The 20,836-nt window shown below is 28.2% G+C and overlaps 1 protein-coding gene across 2 annotated transcripts; it reads right to left on the bottom strand.

Moving 5' to 3' along the window:
* Window positions 1–5,133: 5,133 nt before the first annotated feature.
* Window positions 5,134–18,165, bottom strand: LOC100161634 (cold shock domain-containing protein E1). Of its 2 annotated transcripts, none has more exons than XM_003243251.4 (13): window positions 18,041–18,165; window positions 14,855–16,019; window positions 14,612–14,791; window positions 14,139–14,549; window positions 13,349–13,578; window positions 12,814–13,075; window positions 9,941–10,111; window positions 7,472–7,594; window positions 7,181–7,401; window positions 6,857–7,110; window positions 6,623–6,793; window positions 6,384–6,552; window positions 5,134–6,092 (listed from the first exon to the last, which is right to left on the bottom strand). In XM_003243251.4, exons 2-13 carry the CDS (start codon window positions 15,296–15,298, stop codon window positions 5,894–5,896), a joined length of 2,835 nt encoding a protein of 944 aa, XP_003243299.1. In that variant the 5' UTR covers window positions 15,299–16,019; window positions 18,041–18,165; the 3' UTR covers window positions 5,134–5,893. The 2 variants fall into 2 exon arrangements, with proteins under 2 accessions (XP_003243299.1, XP_008181240.1); XM_008183018.3 differs by having other exon boundaries at window positions 7,472–7,591.
* Between the last annotated feature and the right edge of the window lie 2,671 nt (window positions 18,166–20,836).

Below are 20,836 nucleotides of genomic sequence, written 5' to 3'. Positions count from 1 at the left end.
TTCACGTTTTTAAGTTTTTACCAAACATTTTTCAATGAGAAATGTGATAGGTATATATATATGTGTGTATTAATAAGGTACTCATACTTATTACCATTGAGTATAATATTAGATATATTGTATTACAATCATTAATAATATACCTACCTATGATTGCACCTAAAAAATCTACCTCCTAATCGATGACCGAGAAATGTTAAAATGTTACCTATTATTTATTAGTTATTATATATACCTACCTATGTATAGGTTACATATATTAATTATATTACCAAGGAATCAACGGAAGATTCAAGATATCTAAACATACTTACAAATTAGTAGATATCGCGATACGCCGATACTCAATAGGTATTTTACTGAAAAATGATTCTACATTTCTCAAATCCAATAATTTTTATGATTATTTTGAATAAATGTAATTTTTAGTGTATAGATACAAATAATGGCCATACGCAGTAAACAAAAAAAAATTAGTTCATTATCCAAATTTAATGGTTCTATAATTATGACAACCAGATGCGTAAAAAAAGCTACTATGAACCCCTCCATATTTTTTTTTTGTGACCGCGCCTGAATTGATAATATAATAGTTCCTTTTTATTTATTATTAAAATATAATTACAATCTATAGGTACACATTTGGTATGTAAAATAAATAATTTTGATTAAAGATAATATATACATGACGAGACTAACATACATATATTAGGGCACTCAGTAGTGCTACCCGACAGATTAAATTAGGAGATCTTTAGGCTAGGATCGTTTAAGACGTCTCTGGGGGTTATCGGGGATTGTAAAAGAAGATTATAGTGAAAGGAGATGTAGTCAATGTTACCGGTAAATTCCACATCTCTACCCATTACCCAGCTTTGACAATTGCTAATTTGTGTAGGTACTATAGGAGTCTAGGTAGGTGCATATGACCTATCGTAAAAATACTGGACAACAAATTAATAAAATAATAATTCATTATATCTATACGATGATTTGGTGATGAAAAACTAACGATCAGCTACTGACAAGGCTACGGCCACGCGGTAACCTTTTGCAATCAATTTTTATATTTCTACAATTGAAAATGCCCAGAGCGCCCGCAATACTACCATACCTATGGATTTTTGTCTCCGTCCTGAAATTTTTTTTATTATTTATTTTCGAGTAAAATACAATATTCCACATTTCCGCATAATTAATGTCTATGACCACCTATTATACCTTAAGGCTTAAAGGTACGTTAAAAAATATTTTTTAATAGGGAATTGATATGTTGCATAGTATTTTTTTACGTCGTCAATAATCTGCAATAATAATAGTATAATATATCATCTACAATCTACATTTAGGTAGCCTAACCTATTGAACAATTTAATTGGTAGGTAGGTATTGTTTTAAGTATTAGATTTTGCAATTTTTCACCAGTTAATATAACAGTCTAATATAATAATTAATAATAGAAACGCATTTTAGCTATTTATAAAGTTGTTAATTTGTTTTTACATACCCATCTACCTTTAACCGACACGATGGCAAGTTGTTATGCAACTGCATTCTTACTTATTTTTATTAGTTGTGGGATACATACGTGTCGAAACTCCTACGAATCATATAGATTATAAAAAACATAGACAAAAACAAATGTTTATAATAAATCTAGTTTCATTTTGAACATGTCAAATATTATATCAATATTAAAATATAATATGCCTTTATATTTACCTACTAACTCATAACTCATGTTATGCCTAGTTACATTAAATTTTAATAAATACACTATTTATTATATTTACAACCTGCAAGTCTGCTAAGCTGGGCAAGTTAACTAATATTTTCATCTTGCGTTAAGTTTAAGGTCAAAAAGAGCTCAACTTGGTTAAAAATCAATTATAGGTAGGTCATACTGTCATATAGGTATATTAATTTTCTTAACTGAATATTTACAACCCATGATAAATGCACAATAAGTAGATCTGATGAAAATATAATATATTATACATAAAAAACATACATATTATATAGCAAAAATAATACATATTACATACCTATAAGGAGAGGCCATCCAATGACGACCATACTGTAAAGGTACCTACATACTAACAGAAGTTATTAATTATTTTTTTAAGGATCACAACACCAACATTGAGCTGAGTTATCTGGTAGGAAAATTATTGAGAAATTTAAAACAAATATATTTGGGTAATACATGTAATATGGACAATCATATAAAGTTGAATTTATATATTGTTTTCATTTCTATTGAAAAAAAAAATTTTGCATTCAACCCTTCAACAGTCTAAAAATAAAACTGTTGCATATAAATGAAGTTTATAATTTTTTTTTTCTTATAAAAATAATTTGTACAAAACAAAATATACTTTAACTTGTTAATTAAAATCATTCACTTCAAGTAAGGGAACTAAAAAACATACATGTAATACCAAAATAATATAAGTACTAATTAAAGCTTCAATAATTACACTTCTTCTGCCCTTCTGTATCTGACACAGCACACACAATATGATGCACACGGTTGGAACAGCTTTGGTTTTAACTTCAGAAAATTGATAAATTATCTTCTAAATACCAACGGTCAATATCAATATCAATAAATTGTATGGTGCAGTTTATAAGTTTTAAAATTGTTAACAAGTCAACATAATATTGAAAACACAACAATCATAATGTGGTTGTTTTTTAAATTTATATATTTAATATTAACACTATAATAACCACAAACCAGATTTAGTAAGAAATAATAGCAGTAATGCTAATAGATCAAAACAATGGTACAGTATCAACAGTATTGGAAAAACTGTAAACATTGAAATTGTATAAAAAAACCACATTTGTTTTTTCTCCAACACATGATTAATGGAAAGGATATGATTGTTTTCAAATAAAAAACACATTTCATTGTTTGTTTCAAATTGTTTTGTTATTTTTTCAGCCTTACAGTTTCAGCGAGTTAATTATTTTTCCCTAGTGTTTCAGAAAAGTCTTTAACAATTTTTGTCAATAATTGTCTTATTTGGTAAAATGTTATTATAGTTCACAAGCAACCCGGAAAAACATGTAATGCTACATATAATTTTTGCAATATTACATAATTAATAATTATAATAATCGTCATCTCATAATCTACTTGAATTATTAGTAGGCTATGTTATAAATTATAATTACTTGACTACATATTATATAAATACGATAATGCTCACAATAACTCATGCTACTTAAATACTACATATTTTATCTTCTTAAAATATACGTAAATTATTATTTAAAAGGCCATATATTATGTAACCTTAAAATGTTCCTGATCCCTCAAGTTAATAAATACAATTTAGTTAAATATGTCTAACCATACATAAAAAAAATTGTGCATTAGCATACTAAAATTGTTCAGCAGAAATTATTGGTTAAATTTGTAAATACAATTAAGTATATTATGTTGAATATTGTATAAATGCTCTCTTATATTGTATAAAGCAAATTCAAATAACTTTAAGTTACAAATAGATATTTAGTTTAAGTTAAACAATTAATTAAAAATAATATGATAATTAATACTTTTATATGAAGAATAATATAGGTATATATTTTTTAAGAAAAATTAATTTTGGTACATTAAAATAATAATGAACCAAATTGCACATAGTTAATATAGATATCAAATAGTTGCTGAATAATTTTAGAGAGTTTGCAAACTGTCCAGTTAACAATTTCAAACATCATTTACACTAAACGTATAATAATAATTATAAACTTTAGTGCATTTAATAAATTTAGTAACCATTATTACTATGATTACGACATTATTCAAAAATATTACATCATTAAAATTTATTATAATATAATATATTTACAATATAATATAAAAATCATGTTTAAAATATTGTACAAGTTTTTTCCTTGCAAAACCATGCATTTTTACGTTTCAATGATTTCTTTTATTTTTGGAAATACATTTCATTTGCAAGACAAAAACAGATACAAAATATTACATGCCTTTTTTCAAATAAAAAAAAAAAAACAACAATTAAAATACATTACAATAGTTCATACTCATAATTTATCACAGTTTAGTTACGTCTTATACTAGTTTATGTTTGGCATAATTTGTATGTATGTCATCATACCTGTATAGCTAAATTTCTTTTAAGCGAATGCTTATACAAATCTAAAAGCTCGAAAGATTAACTGTGAGTATAGTCATGTGATGAAAAACAATGTGGAATGAAAAAACACTACCTGAACGATTATTATAATAAATAAATAGACAAGACTTAGAAGATTTGTACTAGAAAAAAAAAATAATAAATGTGTATTTGTGTTGATAATAATAAAAAAAATCTGCTTAAATACTATGACTTAGTGTTATTCGTGTGTGTATTTGAACCTTAATTTGTATATTTACTTTTATTATTAATTAAGATACTGCATAAATGTTTGTATTTACAATCACTAGTTAATATTAATTATGAAATCAAATTTTAATTATTGAATAAAGGTTAACTTAATGTGGAAAATGTAAGTTTTGCTCACAATTTTAGGATTATAATCCTAGGTTTAAAGTAATAGATTAAAAGCTAATTTAATTAAGTTATTGTGAGCATATTCAATAATTGGATGCATTTAAAGAATTAAAGGTTATTCATATAGTCATTAATAAATTTAACAGAAAAACATCTATTTTCAAATAATTATACTTATGTATGGAAAACAAACCTCAGTCAAATAGGTAGTCAATAATTTGCAAATATTTAGAAAATAATAAAATATAAAATATATATATACAATATAATATATATATATATATATATATATAAGAATTGTTTAACTACAAGTGTAGCATGTAGCTTTGTAAGTTATTAAGGCACAATTTAGGTTGTAAATAACATATAATAAATATTGATTACTCAAATTATTAAGAGGAATTAGAACATTTTTTTTTTTTAAATGCATCCAACTAAAATTAAATTAAAATTAAAACGCGGGAAGGAGATTATTAATGTATACGGTGCTGAAAATAGGGAGATCTATGTTAGGAACAGAACGTGATTTTAAAATTTAATTAAAGACATTACACTGAAAATCTCTTTCATTACTACTATTACTATAATAAGTTATGTCATTATATTTATAGATATGACTGTTTTTTTTTTTGTTTTTTTTTTGGATCAACATCATAACATAAATTTCAGCAATTGAATTTCAAGAAGCTATAGATTATTAATACAAGAAATTAGAACAACCCAAGTGGAGCTGTAATATATATTATATTAATGATAAGAACAGACAGTTATTCTAATTATGAATATGAGATTGAGCAGTGAAAAAGCATATTTTTTTATGAACCAATTAATAACACGTTTAACACCGATTAATATCCAGTGTATAACGATTAAAATCAAAAACAGAAAAAGAAGTTAATTTGAATAATATATCAGAGATTTTGGGAATATCAAAATATTAAATTAAAAATGTTTTTTTGTCATTTTCTATTACTTATCTATGTGTCTAAGGTGTATATAATTTATTTATGTGCCTTCTAATAACTAACATTAATTAAATGTTTTAAAATATTTAAACTAATAACCTGTTATCTTATTGCTAAATTTTTCACAAAAAAAAACATTTTATTAAGGAAATATTTGCAAAAAAAAAAAATAATCATTGTAAGACTTAGTTTGAATACATTAAATGCTAGACACTTGGTTACAATTAAGTTGACGACCTATTCTCCAAGACTAGTAATTTTATAATCAACAAGTTGGAAGCTCATTATTTATTACAAGATAAAATTGATAGTAATATAATCATAATGATAAAATTCTGAATCGGGAAATAAGTCAGTGGTAGTCAAATGTTAATTACTCAAGTGTGAACCGCATTACACATCAATAAGCTGCCCTGGATTGTGCTGTTTACGAGCATTTGGATCAAACCCTTTTGATCCATCTGGACCTAAAGGCTGGCGAATTACTACTAATTTTGGTGAACCGTCATCTATTACAGAAATGGTACGTATGCGGTTAATCAAATGTTCTGGTCGTTGAGATGGTTGTTTAGGAGGTGAATTTTCAGCAGAACTAAAAAATTCAAATAACAAGCCAAATTGTAATACACAAGTTTTAAATAATAAGTATTATATATACTTTATATTCAAAAATATAATTTTTTAACTTCTTTACAATAAAAAATAAAAAATAAGAATTTAACATCTCAAAAAAGTGAATTTTTGATATGTTGTACTACTTTTGCTCAAATATGACTTAGGAAAATTAAAAACTAAAATTGAATTGGAGTAGAACAATTATATATAAACAGGTAAATAGCAAATATTAAACCTAAAAATGTAATTTGATGATTTAGTTAAATACCTTATTTTAGTGACATTGCAGCCAGATGATTTTCCTGATCGTTGATTGACAACTAATACAAATTCCACTAAATCTCCTTGGTATAATTTAATTCCATCAGTTACTTCAGATGTATGGAAAAATAGTTTTTTACCACCTTCTACTTCGTGAGTTAAAAAACCAAATAATCCTAAAAAAAAAGAAAATGTTTAACATTTATAGTAGCTAAATAAAAAATGTAATTTTAAATCCAAACAAACCTTTAATAGCATCAACATGAGCTCTTTGTTTCTTTCGAATCGCAATTATATTTACAGCTCTATTTTTTGAGTCTACTTGAAATTGTACAGGATCTCCAACTTGTAACAACTCTCTTTTATTTATCAAACCTTTAATTCCAAATTCATATTGCGAAATATTTTCTTCTTCAGCTGTAAAACAAAAATTACAATTACAATTTCAAGCACTATATATTACAAAAAAAGAAAGCTTACTTGTTGGTACTTCTTGTATTATACCAGCATATTCAGTCTGCTCGGGATTTACAGATCGCAATGGACGAGAGACCACTCCATCCAAAATAACATTTGGTTGAAGCAATTCACAGTTGTCACTAATAGAACCTGGTGGCAAAATTCTAACATTTTCAGCAGATGCACAGCTCCCACCATTTCCTGTATTCCTGGTACTCAGTGTATATTCTACTTCCATACCAAGTTCAAGAGAAGCGCTTGGTTCATTCAAATTTCTATATCACAGATAATGTAAATTGCAATTAGAATATTAACAAGTTGAATAAAAACACAAATTTTGCTTACGCATATCTAAAAAATACTTCAGAATCAAGTGCTATGGTTTCGATAAACCCAAACCCATCTTTAAGTGCGGCAATATAGCCATACTTGATGTCCGCTCGATTTTGTTCATCAGTAGACGAATTATGTGTATTATTTGTATTGTTTGACGCGGTTGAGGCCAAATGAATATTCATCGCAATTAATTCCTTGTTGCGTTTAATTTGATAAAGATTAAATCTCACCTAAAAATAATTTTGAAAACAGAAATAATAAGAATATAGTTGCTAAACAACAATCATTAAAATAGTTTACTTTATCTCCTTGTCTTGGTATATATTTTCCATTACAGTCTTTGATGTTATAAAGTATTGTTCTCTTTACACCGTTTGAATGCAAAGTGATAACTCCGGGTTCATAAGTAACCTCATCAAACTGCTAGAATAATCAATAATAATATATTATGAGTATATTCTGACAAAACATAATAAAGAAAAAGAACTATTACTGTTAATAAACTTTAAATTATTATCATGAATTACTTAAATTGCTCAAATATAGTGGTAATCAAATGATAGGTAGTTTAATTATTGACATGGTAGTAAGAAACTATTATTCATTACAATAATCAGTAGTAATAGTAATAACAAATAAGATAACATTTGAATTACTGATAATAATGCATTGCCATAAATTGTTTTAAATGTTTGTAAAAAATGGTGGATAATTTAAGTAGGAAATATAATTAAAAGTCAATTTAATTGTACTATGACATAAATCAAAATGATATTAGTAAATATTATATTGCATATCAAATAAACAATTAACTCAATTTTTTTTAAATATTTTACAACACATCTTAGTCAGTAACATTAATTACAAATTGTAAAAGATTTATTTATATACTTATTTTAATATTGATGGGCGGAAGCCCATTCAAAATAATAGAACAGTTATAATGGTATTTACAACTAACAATAATATACAGAAATATACATAATATAATATATTATATTATGGATACAAGATAAGAAATAAAAGCAAATCTGCAATATGATGAAACAATATATTCAACTGGAGTAGGCGAAGGAAGTGTCTTCATTGGCCTGTCTCATACATCGAGTGAGAGGTTCATTTTTCAGGTAATCAGTGGTGCATAATGGAACAGCGAATGGAACAATGTTACGGGCATATCATGTAGGAACTCTGAAGCTAATAATATGTTGAAGGAGTGAGGGAGAATAAATTTTACCACAAATGATATTCTGAAGGAAGGTTAGGTCACGGGTATTACGGACTCGGCTAGATAGTAAGTTCAAGTTTTGGAGTACCCGGGCATAGTTATGAGGTGGATGGACAATATTTAAATTGCAACCTGTGAAGCTGAGAAACTTGCGCTAGACTCGCTCAATATATTGGCTGTGTACCATCAAGTGAGGGTTCCAACCAATTTAAATTCCCTTGTTACTTACATTAAGAAGCCTAATACTTCATTTGCTTTGCATGTAATATGGTCAATGTGGGCTCTAGGGCACAGTGAAGGAACAAGGAAGAAGCCAAGACCGCTAACTTCACTATCAACGGGGGTAAAGACAGTTCCATTAATAGAATAGAAGATATAAGGAGAGTGACGTTTGGTGAATGACATAGATTTACATTTGTTAATATTAAGAAATAACCCACTATGCATTTAGTAAGTTTCAATTTATGCACATTTATTATTTATTGCATTTATCAAGAGTGTATCTAGATTTTTTACAAATTTCCATGCAATTGAATATGATTGGTGGAACTTTAAAACAGTGAATTTTTAAAAATGAAAAACACTTTTAAGTAAAAGCTGTTTATTCAAATAATGTAATTCAAAGAAAATTTGTTTTGCTAAGTGACTTCACTACATTTTAAGTCCATTTGCACAATGTGAGCATACTTTTCAAATACTAAGGAAAACATATTAGTGATGCGGATTTAATATGACCTTGAAATAAGTATGTTGCATCAATTTAAGGGGAATATCCGATGAGTTATTGACAAATTCTTGTCAGAGCGTATTACTAGTAATCAGAATCGTGCTATACCCCAGCTCTAACTATCATCGACCTACTGTTAGCTACGGCAAGTCGACGAATCATAACAAAAAAAAAATTGAAAATGCCAAATCTTAGTTCTTTCCCAAATCACTCGGTCATTAAAATATTTTTGATTTGAAAAATTATAGTAATACTTGTATACTGTCGCTGAGTTTTTTTCAAATAGTATATTCAAGAAATATCAACTTTTGACTAAGAAGTAAATTTGAACCATTTTAACTTAAAAAAAATTTCAAAAATAGACCAACGGCAGTATACCAAACAACATGTTTAGATTATATATTCAATGTTACAAGCTCCTAACTATAAAACATAGACCAGTAGAAATTAACTTGTAATGCAAAATTTCCATTCTTAAACACTTTTTACGGATGAAATAAATCACCAAATTGTATTTAATTATTATTAGGTTTTACCTTAAAGCTAGTTTTAATTATAGGAATTCTCAATTTAACGACTTAATCAAAAAAAAATTAACGAATATTCCCTCTTTAAATGCAAAACCATTCAAAGAAAATTTAAAGTGGGAATAAAAAAATAGAGAAAAAGATAAAATTCTATATTTAAAAACAAGATTTTAAACGCTGTAAACTTAAGGTAAGAAATCTATCTTTTTGTAACATTCAATTTTTTTGATTATATGTATGTACCTACATTTATTAGAATAATGTAGTACTCAATATTAGTCACTTACATGAGCATTGTTTTTTGAAGGACTTGATGGTTCAAATATCTCTGTAGCCACAACTGTTACTAAGCCAACTAATCCTTCTTCAATGAGTACTTCAAATTGTACTGAACCACGTGGCAAGTGTTTAATTCTTATGGCACTCTGTCTAGAATTTCCAAATGAAGATGAAGGATCCTGTGGACAAAATAAAATAATATTTTAATTATACCTATTGTTTGAAAACTGAACCAGCACATAATCCTAATAAAGTAATCTAATTTGTAAGTGTAACATTGACCTCCAACTTAAAATATACTGTTTTAGTAAAAAAAAAAAACAAGAGTATTAATGCCATCAATTTATAAATTAATGAATACAATTTCAGTTATGAAATAAGTAAAATTTCACGAAAAAAAATAAAACAAAATATGCATTAATGCAAATAATTACACTAAAAAATAAAAATGTATTTGTATGAACAATATCTTTTCAAAACAAATGTATAGCCAAGTAAACAAAAAAATTGTTTGATTATTAAAAAAATAAAATATGCAAATATGAACAAGTCAAACCGAGGTCAAAACCTTCAAATATCATACTGCTTAATTGATAGAAACATTGCTAGGTTTGAAATTTGAAAAATGCAATACTTATTGTATCCTTAAGAGGACATCACCCACTGTGTCTCTGTCTTACACATTTGTACCTTACAACATAGCAAATTTGTGCTGTGTTCTTAAATATAAAAGGGTAAATTAACTATTATCAAACACAAGATAAAAATATTACCTAGTGATTCCTGTAGGTATTTATTGATGTTTTAAAATTGAAAAGCAATTAATTATGCGCGTTTTAATATTTAACATAGTAATCACTCACTTTGAAACACAATGTTTATGTTATGTCAACAAAAGCTTACGAGATGCCTTAGACAATATTTTTTGGGCTGGATACACATTGTTTAGTTTCTGACCGATTTTTTGTAAGGTTTTCTATGTCATGGAATATAATTATGATTCATAGATTTTCCTTGTAGAGGAAAAATATTGAGTAACAGCTATGGTTTTATTATTTTAATATTGATAATATTTGAATTCACTATAGTATTGAAACTAACAACACAAAATGGATTCTTTTGTACACAAATTCTCTATGTTGTATGTTTGTAAGAAGGAACAACACATGCAGGTGTGTTCTCTTATGTATTTAAATCAGGGCTTAAAACCGTTATCAATAAAATTGGTAATCAAAAATTTTTGAAAACCGGTAACCGGTTATCTTTTTATTTTGATATTTTGGTAACCGGTAACTGTTTCTTCAAAGATATTTCAAACACTATGATAACCGTTAATCGTTAATAAGTTTTTTTGGTAATCGGTTTCTGGTAAAAACCGGTTTTTCAAAATAATTTTTTTCAATTTTTTAATCATATTTTTAAAAAAGTTTATTTAGGCCATTCGTGGGTTGATAACATAACTCTTATTATTACAAAATCAAAAACTTAAGATGCTTTAATTTGGTCGATTTCCCTAAATTTAAATATTTATTTTTTTATACTGCTTTAAAGTTAAAACATATAATCAAGATAATGATGATCTTAATAAATCAAAAAAATAAATTTCATAAAAAGTGTTATTGTTATAATTTTCTTATTTATAACTGTAAAAAACCAAAATTAAATATAATAACTTTTCAAGATGACACTAAGAGTGATACATTGACAGAACTTTTTGGTTATATTGTATATATTACAGTACCCCAAAATCTTCGTCTGCAGATCGAGCATTCAACGCTAGCCTTCGGACCGACACTTGGAGCAAACACTTCAAATAACAAATGCAGAACCAGGAGGATTTGGGCTCTGGGAGTTGTAATTTAATACTAAACTATTTATAAATATATGCAAAATTAAGTATAATGTGATAAAAACCTAAAAATGTTTAAACAAATTGCTTAAAATTAAATTTGGAAGGTCCCCTATCTATAGTAAGTTGTGGCACTGTATATAAATATGTATATTTTTAAGAAACAAAGATCAATAAAAAAAATATCGTAAATAGTAAATACTAAATAGTTGTAAATACTAAATGGACTGAGCCCCTATTCCATCAACTATTTCGTAATAGGAATCAGCGCACTAAGACGACGATGTCTATGACGGTATTTATAATATATAGCTATACACGTCTTATACCTATATATATGTGATATTCACAATAAATAAGCAATAATCGACGGAAATTATTAATTGGGGAAAAAATTTAAAAATAACTGGAAAATTAAATTCAACTATAATGTAATTCATGACATAATTCAAGTATTAAATTCCACGAAAAAACCATTAATTTTTTTGGTCAGGAATAGGTTTTGGTTATAAAACCGGGATTGAAAATATGAGATAACCGCTTTGATGTTAATATTTGGATATTTACCTTGATTACTGATAACCAATAACCACTTCCAGCATTCCAAAACTTAAAGTGTTTATCGGTTTTCGGTTCTCAAGTTTACGGTTTTTTACTGGTTTTCGTTATAAACCGGTTACGGGTTTTAAGCCCTGATTTAAATCAATATTTATACTGAGTTTTATGAAAAACAAACATTTTAATACTGAGTAATAATGATTTTGTGCGAAGTCATTATGTCTGAAGTGGTATAAAATAATTGGTTTTTACATACATATTATAGGTTGCATGAACAATAAACATAACAAATCAATAGTAAGGTAAAGTCACATTACATGATTTATTTAGTAGCTCATATTATTGGTTCATTTAATTTTATTGAACCATTAATTAATACATTTTTCATGTAAGCAGCTTTTGTAAAATGCACTATTAGCTAGAAGTTTAGTGTTATAAGGTTTGTTGAATGAATTAAGAATCTTATGACATTACCTGTGCCACTGTAAATTCAACTTCATCGTTACATTCTAATTTTCGTTGAACATCCAGAACTTCGTTGAAAGTAAAATAAATCTTTGGTTCTCTTTCTACAGAACGTAAAAATCCAAATCCTTGTTTTAAAACTGCAATAATACCTAGTTCTCTTCTTTCACCAGAAACTACAAACGATTCTGGTAAAAGCGAAATATTAGTAGCTCGTTTTAACTGATCTCGTCGATCAGTTGCTATTCGGAATTCAACCCAATCACCATGTCTATAAAAAAAAAAAAAAAACAACAAAATTCATTACACGTACATAGGTAATATGTATCATATTATGATCAGTCAATATTCCATCCACTAAGAGAATATGATTACTATGTGCATAAAACTATGTATTGCTCTCTCAAATTTTACCCATTTCACTAAAACCTCTATTATAGTAGGTCATTGTGATACATAACAATAAGTTTAAATTTCTACAGATTCATATTCTCTCTGTGGACACAACAGGTATGCAAAAGTTAAATCAATCAATAATAATTACCTCAACGTAAAATCACCCTGCTGATCTTTTTCACCAAATGAAACTTCAACTTCAGAATAATCAGGTGCTCTATAACGTATACGTCCAGGTAGTGGTTCAGATGGTAAATGATTTTGAGGGGTTTTGTCTAAAGGTTTTAAAACTTGGCCCTTCATAACAGTATCCTCGATATCTTCAAAAATTACTGAACCAGGAGGCAAACGTTCAATATTACATGCAACTTCTTTTCCCTAATGAATAACAAAATATATCTAAATTATACTTTAAGTAATATAGGACTTAATAAAATAAAAACTTTATTTTTTGTCTACTAAAACAATATTAAGAAAATATTTAAAGACAAGTTGTATCCGACCACTCATTTCTCCTTATTTTAATAGCAAATATTTAATGTAACAGTGTTATTAAAAAAATCCAAAGAATACTACTTTTCCAGAGAACGATACCCATAGGGGAACCGTATTCAATAGCAAGGTGACACGGGGATATTCTCACAATTGGCGTGTTCTCTCGCTGAACAGAGTCAACTATCTACTACGAAAAAGTATGAGTAACTAACATATTATTATAGTATTTAGATACTAGTGTATATTCTCATATATATCAGTGAAATAACACATAAAACCCAAATGTTTATTAAGAAATGAATGGTCAAATACAATTTCTAAAACAAGCAACACTTTTTAATATTTATATACTGTTTTAACTATAGATTTTAGTTTTATGGGTTTTTTTTTTTAATTCATACAAATTATACTTATATTCAAATAAATACATTGAATTTACTTACACTACGCGTTTGTATTATGAATTCTACATCATCACCCAATTGTAAAGGTTTGGAGGAATCTTTAAATTCAGTAAACGGAAATGAAATTTCTTTAACTATATCAGCTCGTTCGATGTAACCAAAAACATCTTTCATAGAACACACAACTCCCTGATATTTAACTGGATGTACTGGATTTTCTAAGCGGACATGTGTAGCTCCCAAATTACCCCTTTGATTTGTTGCGATTTGAAAGCTTACTTGATCACCAGTTCTGAGGGTCACATTACCTTCAACATCATCTTTATTGTAAGGAAGAAAGAAACATTCTCCTCGATTTTCATAACTAATTCGACCTTGTGTATCACCGCCCGAGCCTTCAGTTCTCAATTCTGTTGTTACTACACCAGTTACTCTTTCTTCACTTAATACCTAATAAATAATAATTACCTAATTAATTTTAATCATGATGGAAATTAGTATTTACCACTTACCACTTCAGGAGCAATTTTTGTAACAGTGCTAGCAATGGGTTTACCAGTTCTTCTGTCATAAGTCATTTCAAATTCAACGGGATCACCAATTTTAAGATGCTCAATGTTGCCGCTAAATTGACTGAAATGAAAGAATAATCTTGCCTGACGCTCACAACATTGAATAAAACCATAAGAATGCTGAAAACGATAAGTCGTTTAATATAGAAACACAACCAATTTTATAATAGTAATTGTACAAACCAAAAGTTTCTCTATGATTCCGGTTTCTCTAACTCCTTGATTGTTACCAAACGATTCATTTGAAAAATTTGAATTGTTCGAGCTGCTCGCAGTCGCCGTGTCATGTCCACCAAAAATGTCATTGCCAGCTGGAGGATAACGACTCACAGGTGCGGTGTTATCAGAAGAGAATACATCAAAGTTTGAAGACTGTAGTCCATTGTTGAACATATTATTCATTGAAGACTCCTTTTGATGAAATTGCGACGACTGATATTGTGATGGCATGGGAAAATTTTGACTTGACTGTGAATTATAGTTTGGCGGTGAATGATTTGAAGATCTCGATGATGGGTAATTGTTTAGATTTGTTAATGCCGAAAGGGTTTTAAAGTTAATCATAGAAGAATCGCTACCGTTCAACATATTTGATTGAAACAAATTCCACTGGGAGTTGTTAGACATACTAGTTTTAAATTTTTGAGTTATTGTTTGTTTATATACTTAACTATTATGACCATACAATTTTTAATTTATATAGGTTAAGTTGTTTTAAGGGAGTGGGGAATGGGGGATGGGGTTGGTTTATTTGTTTTTAAATATATATATTTATATTTATATATTATGTTATAATCTAATGTATTATCCTAACTTTAAATTATATATTATAATACATTATTACCATTAAAATCAATATCACAGTAATATTTTTTAAGAGCTAAAAAGGCACTCGACTAAGTCAAGCGACTTTCCTATATGTTTTACGTTTGAACACAAATAATTATGGTTGTTACATAAAACTCTTTCTTCTTAACTTAGACAAAAAATAACTTAATAAATAATAAAAAGATATCTAGCCTACTTTAAAAATCTAATAATAATTGTTATAAAATAGACAGTTCTAAAGTATTCGGTTGGTTCATTACAATACACAGCACACGTTTCAATTAAATATTATTTAAACAATAAAAGAAGATTTCTCAGTTGATAGTTGTCACAATGCTTGCTGGTAATGTTGCAGTATGTCGTTTTCTCAGATGACTATTAGTTGAAGGAACGTACAGCGAAGAAAAGAATAAAGTTGATGTAAGAATTTTGTTTTTTAAGTTAGGTATTACTTTTTTTTCTAATTTTTAATTTATTAATTGTGATTAAGACTAAAGCTAATTTAGCCTAGTTTTGAAAGCTGAAAAAAAAAAGAAAGAATAAAATTACAACCATGAAATATGATGAAAACTAAATTATTAAATAAAATCAAGTTAACTGAAATATACACAAAAAATATTTATTGGGACCTAATATTCTATAACCTCCAGGGGAAATTTAAAGTTCCCAAAAAGGCATCCCACGCAAATACCGATTAATTCAATGGGCATAACTAAAATTTTCAAAACCAATTTTTTATACCTAAGGCAAATTTTTATAACCCTAAGTCCCTAAACTGATAACCTTCACAACACTAATATGATTCATAGTGTAAGATCAGGGATATACTTAGTGATGTAAAATAGATCTCAGGTTTCCAGGTATTTGGTTTTTTACCAAGAAATAACCATAAACTGACTTCAACACAATTACACTTCACTATATAATTTAATGATTAGGTATTATAATAATAATACATTATAAGAACACAATGTTTAAATAAACATAATTTAAACAAACAATGAATATTGTTAGTTGCAAGTAAGGTTTTAATACCTATTTAGTTAACTGTTAAGAACCTAAGTTTATATTTAACATCATATTTTAGTTATCAATACACATACAAATATTTTACTATTAAGTAATTTAATTTAAACAAGGCCTTTTTTTATTCATATCTTGTTAAAGTAAATAACTTAAACATACAAATAATTCTTCATTTTTAAATCCAAATACCTAGATAGTTTATATTACGATCATCAAACTTAATCGATTGAAAAATAATAATTGAACTTACACTAATAAATCAGCAAACAACTTAACTAGAAGAAGAAATATTTAAATAAGATAAAGAATTTGGGTTACTTTTGTAGCAACTGTTTAAGGAGATTAATAAATTCTAATAATGTTGTTAATTCAGAAATAGGTCATCTTACTTTCATAACAATTCACATATTTTAAATGGTTCTCGACAAAGGAATTACACCAGTTTCCAGAATTTGGTTCATTTAATTGGACACTATTTGATTTGACAACAGAATCGAAGAACAAAACATAAAATGTAATATTAAGTGGAATATTATTTGATAATGATCAAATACAATATTGTTATTAAAAAACTACCTTGGAAACTATGAATTAATGATTTTTCTTTTTAAACCAAAACATAGATAAATATAATATTATTATTAATATAAATATATTGGAAATCAACACTTTCAGTACAACAATAAAATTGGTCTAACAAAACTAAACCAAACTATTTTCTTTGGTTTTAACAAAATCAAAAATATAACTGGTTTCATTCAAACAAATGGGCTACAATGAAAAAAAAATATGGAAAATTAGGTACAACAGCCAGTGAGTCAGTCATGAGAGTTTATTCGAGAATACTTAAAAATTGTTTGCCGCATACCATCATACCATAACATCAAAAGCATAAGTCAAATAAATGGATCCGTCAAACAGAACGCAAATTATTGGATATTTAAAAAAATTAATGACGAGGGGTGGGGAGCGGAAGTCTCTGAAATCCTACGACAAAGTTCTGGCCTACTTTGTTGCCATCACGGAAGTAGGACGACAATAACGACAATAACAACAGCAACAACAAAAATGACCACGTCCAGAGTGAACAACTAACAATCTCCCTCTTATCAGCGACGGGCGCCAGACACCGCGGAAGGAGAATGAGTGGTACAAACAACTACCTATTCTACCCGGAAACCTGGATAAAGGGTCGATTTTGGGGGCCTCCGATAACCGGGGATTTCAAAGGATTAAAGGGGCTACCCCGGAAAACCCGCGGATAGGGGAAGAGCGACGGCGGAGGCCGCGGACCGGAAACAACTATGGCCGCAGTATACGTTGGTCAAGGGTACCCGGAACGGGGCCCGAGAACAGAGACCACGAGGACGGCGCCCAGCAAAAGTTCCCCCACGGGACGCGGCTGACCAGCAGTCCACGGCCACCGTTACGGGACGGCACGACAAAGAGCCCGGGCTGGTCGAGTCCTCCGTACCGGATAGAGTTAGAAAATTAAGAAAAAATCGGTGTACTTACCACGGCACAGCAGAGCATTGATGACATGTTTTCGACATATTTTTACCGCAGGTAGGCCAGTCCGCTTGACTACCCCCCTCCCACCATTAGCCAGCGCGATAAAGTTGCGGCGCGCGCGCGCCAACGCTACAGTGTCGACAACCGTTCAACGATTTAAAAAAAAAAAATGTTCAATATTTCACAGTCGGCGATGAGCACAGCGTCATCTGTGACTCTGTGGCGACGTCAATAACCCATTGATAACAACAAAAACAAGACGTACAGACTATAGAGTATTATTTTATTCTACTCAACAATAACAACAACCGTGAACCACACAGATGTTTCATGTAAACAACTCAATTACAAATAACAATACGTTATACAACTATAACAACAACATACAACATTCTACTCCTACGTGATATAGGGCCCAGATTTTTTTTAATATAAAAACATAGTTTTATTGAATGTACATTTCTTAATTCTGAATAAAATTATTGAGCATATTTCATAACACCCTAAATAAATTAAAACTAATTATTACAAGATTTCAATCCATAACAACATCGGAGTACCATACCTGGCCACAAGGATCAATGATCAATTATAAAATTGTCTACAAGGCTCAACTTACTTGAAAGATCCCTCCAATTTTTAAAATAAAAATAAAAATTTAAAACTGATACCTGAAACCTGAAATAAGATGTTTTTTAAAAGTTTTAACTCCACAATGGCAAAATCATCATTCAATAATTGAATAATTTTATTCGCAAATGAATCCTTGAAAAATTCGAAATTTTTTTTCCGGAAAAAAAGTCCGACCATAAAATTATGGCGCACACTATAATTATACCTCCAGAGTCCCGAAGTCGAAAAGATCAATCATTTTTACACGAATTGCCTCTCGACTATATTCGTGTTACCCAACATTTTATCGTAAACGAGAAACGTCTAGTACTAGTTGCCTCCTAATAGTCAGTTAATAAATGTATAAGTGGCTCTAAACATTTTCTAATTTCATGACGTACCTCTTAAAATAAGTTCGTAATTTATGACTTATGTTTTTTTTTATATTTGATATTTGATACGCATACGATTATATTATATTCTTTTGTGTAATGATAATAATGTATGATGCAAATCAGACCTGAGCCAGACTGAGACTAAAGTAAATATATAATAATAATATAGGTACATGAATATGAATACATATGATCGAGTAACGTTTAGTTGATTTCCAACACTCGTTGTATGATATTATTATTTATTTTTACAAATATTATGCGATTTTAAATTGTTGTGCTAGTTTTTAGAATGGATTAATGTAAAGTGCGAAACATGATAAGTAAAAAAGTTAAAATAAATAAATTAAATTAGTTAATACAATTTTTATACCTATTCAAAAACTTTTTAAATAATATATAATTATATAGGTAATAGAAATTTTATAAATATTTTTAATTTTAATTATACAACCAAATGTTTATTATTTAATACATAATATTATATTATTTTAAGTATATTATATTATGTTAATTCTATAAATTCATCTATTTATGTGGAATTTATTAGTGAAGTTTATGAACCACTACGGGAGACATCAGGACATCAGGTATTCAGGCAACTTGTATATAATTATTAACTACCTAGTCATCAGAGATAACTAGTTTACATTGGAGGCAAATGCCAATTCGTATATTTTGGGAGGCAACTGATATGCACCACAAATTTAATTTTTTCGGATGCAATTTTTTTTGCAATTTTTTTTTAGACTTATGTAGTTAACTATACTGAGAACAATGGTGAAGTCAGAATTTGGTGGTATTCGAAATTTCCTTAGGCTATAACATCAAAATTCAAAACTAAGTTTGGCTGACAAATTCTGACTGCATCATCATTCTTAACTCGTTGAAGCAGCGCCGGATTGAGACTTTTACAATAGTACACTTGTACACTAGGTATAATGTTCTGATAATATTATCGAAATGGTCTTTATAAAATTTGTCAAGTTCTGTGTGTATTTATTTCTCTGTATTCGGTACAACGACAGTCAGTAGCGTACGCAGGATTTAAGTTCGGTTAGAGTTTTACCTGAGTGGCTGAGTAAATTATTTAAATTATTTTTTGCTAAACAGTTTTTTATATAATTGGTTATACCAAATTATATAGTTAGTCTCAAATTTAGTCTACGCATTTAGAACGATTGAGTTTTTAACCTGGTCCAGGGACTGGAACCTTGATGATTTTTACGGTTCCAGTTCCGGTTTGATTCCTAAGAAAACTGAAATTTCGGTTTCGGTTTCTTTTCGGTTTTAAAAAAAACTAAAATTTTGGTTTCGGTTCCTTTTTGGTTTTTAAATTTAGGTTCCGGTTTCTTTTTGGTTCTTAAAAAACTAAAACTACGTTTCTTGTTTAGGTTTTATTATACTTATGTAAGAAAAATTTGTTTCTGTTTGATTCTTTAAAAATATAATAAAGTATTAGTATTTAGTATAGTGTCAATTGGTATCAATTATGGCAGGTTATGTAATGTATATTGTAATACCAATTTTTCATCAGATATCTTCCAATTTCATAGGATTAAAGAGAAGACTTAAATAATTTAAAAAGTAAAAAAATTACTCAGCACCGTTGCATTGATTGCTATGTATCATTTATCGATTATCACTTATTGTATAAGCATTCAGTGTTTTAAATTTTAAAATATATAAAATTTTTAGATTCTGAGTGGAACGATGAATGTATTGATTTTACAATGATGTATGTTTTTTTTTTATTTATTTTTTTATTTTTTTTTTGTGTCTGTCATCACCT

The sequence above is a fragment of the Acyrthosiphon pisum genome, chromosome A2 (genome assembly GCF_005508785.2).
Source record: "Acyrthosiphon pisum isolate AL4f chromosome A2, pea_aphid_22Mar2018_4r6ur, whole genome shotgun sequence".
Taxonomy (NCBI): domain Eukaryota; kingdom Metazoa; phylum Arthropoda; class Insecta; order Hemiptera; family Aphididae; genus Acyrthosiphon; species Acyrthosiphon pisum.
This window is presented reverse-complemented; position numbering and strand designations above follow the sequence as displayed.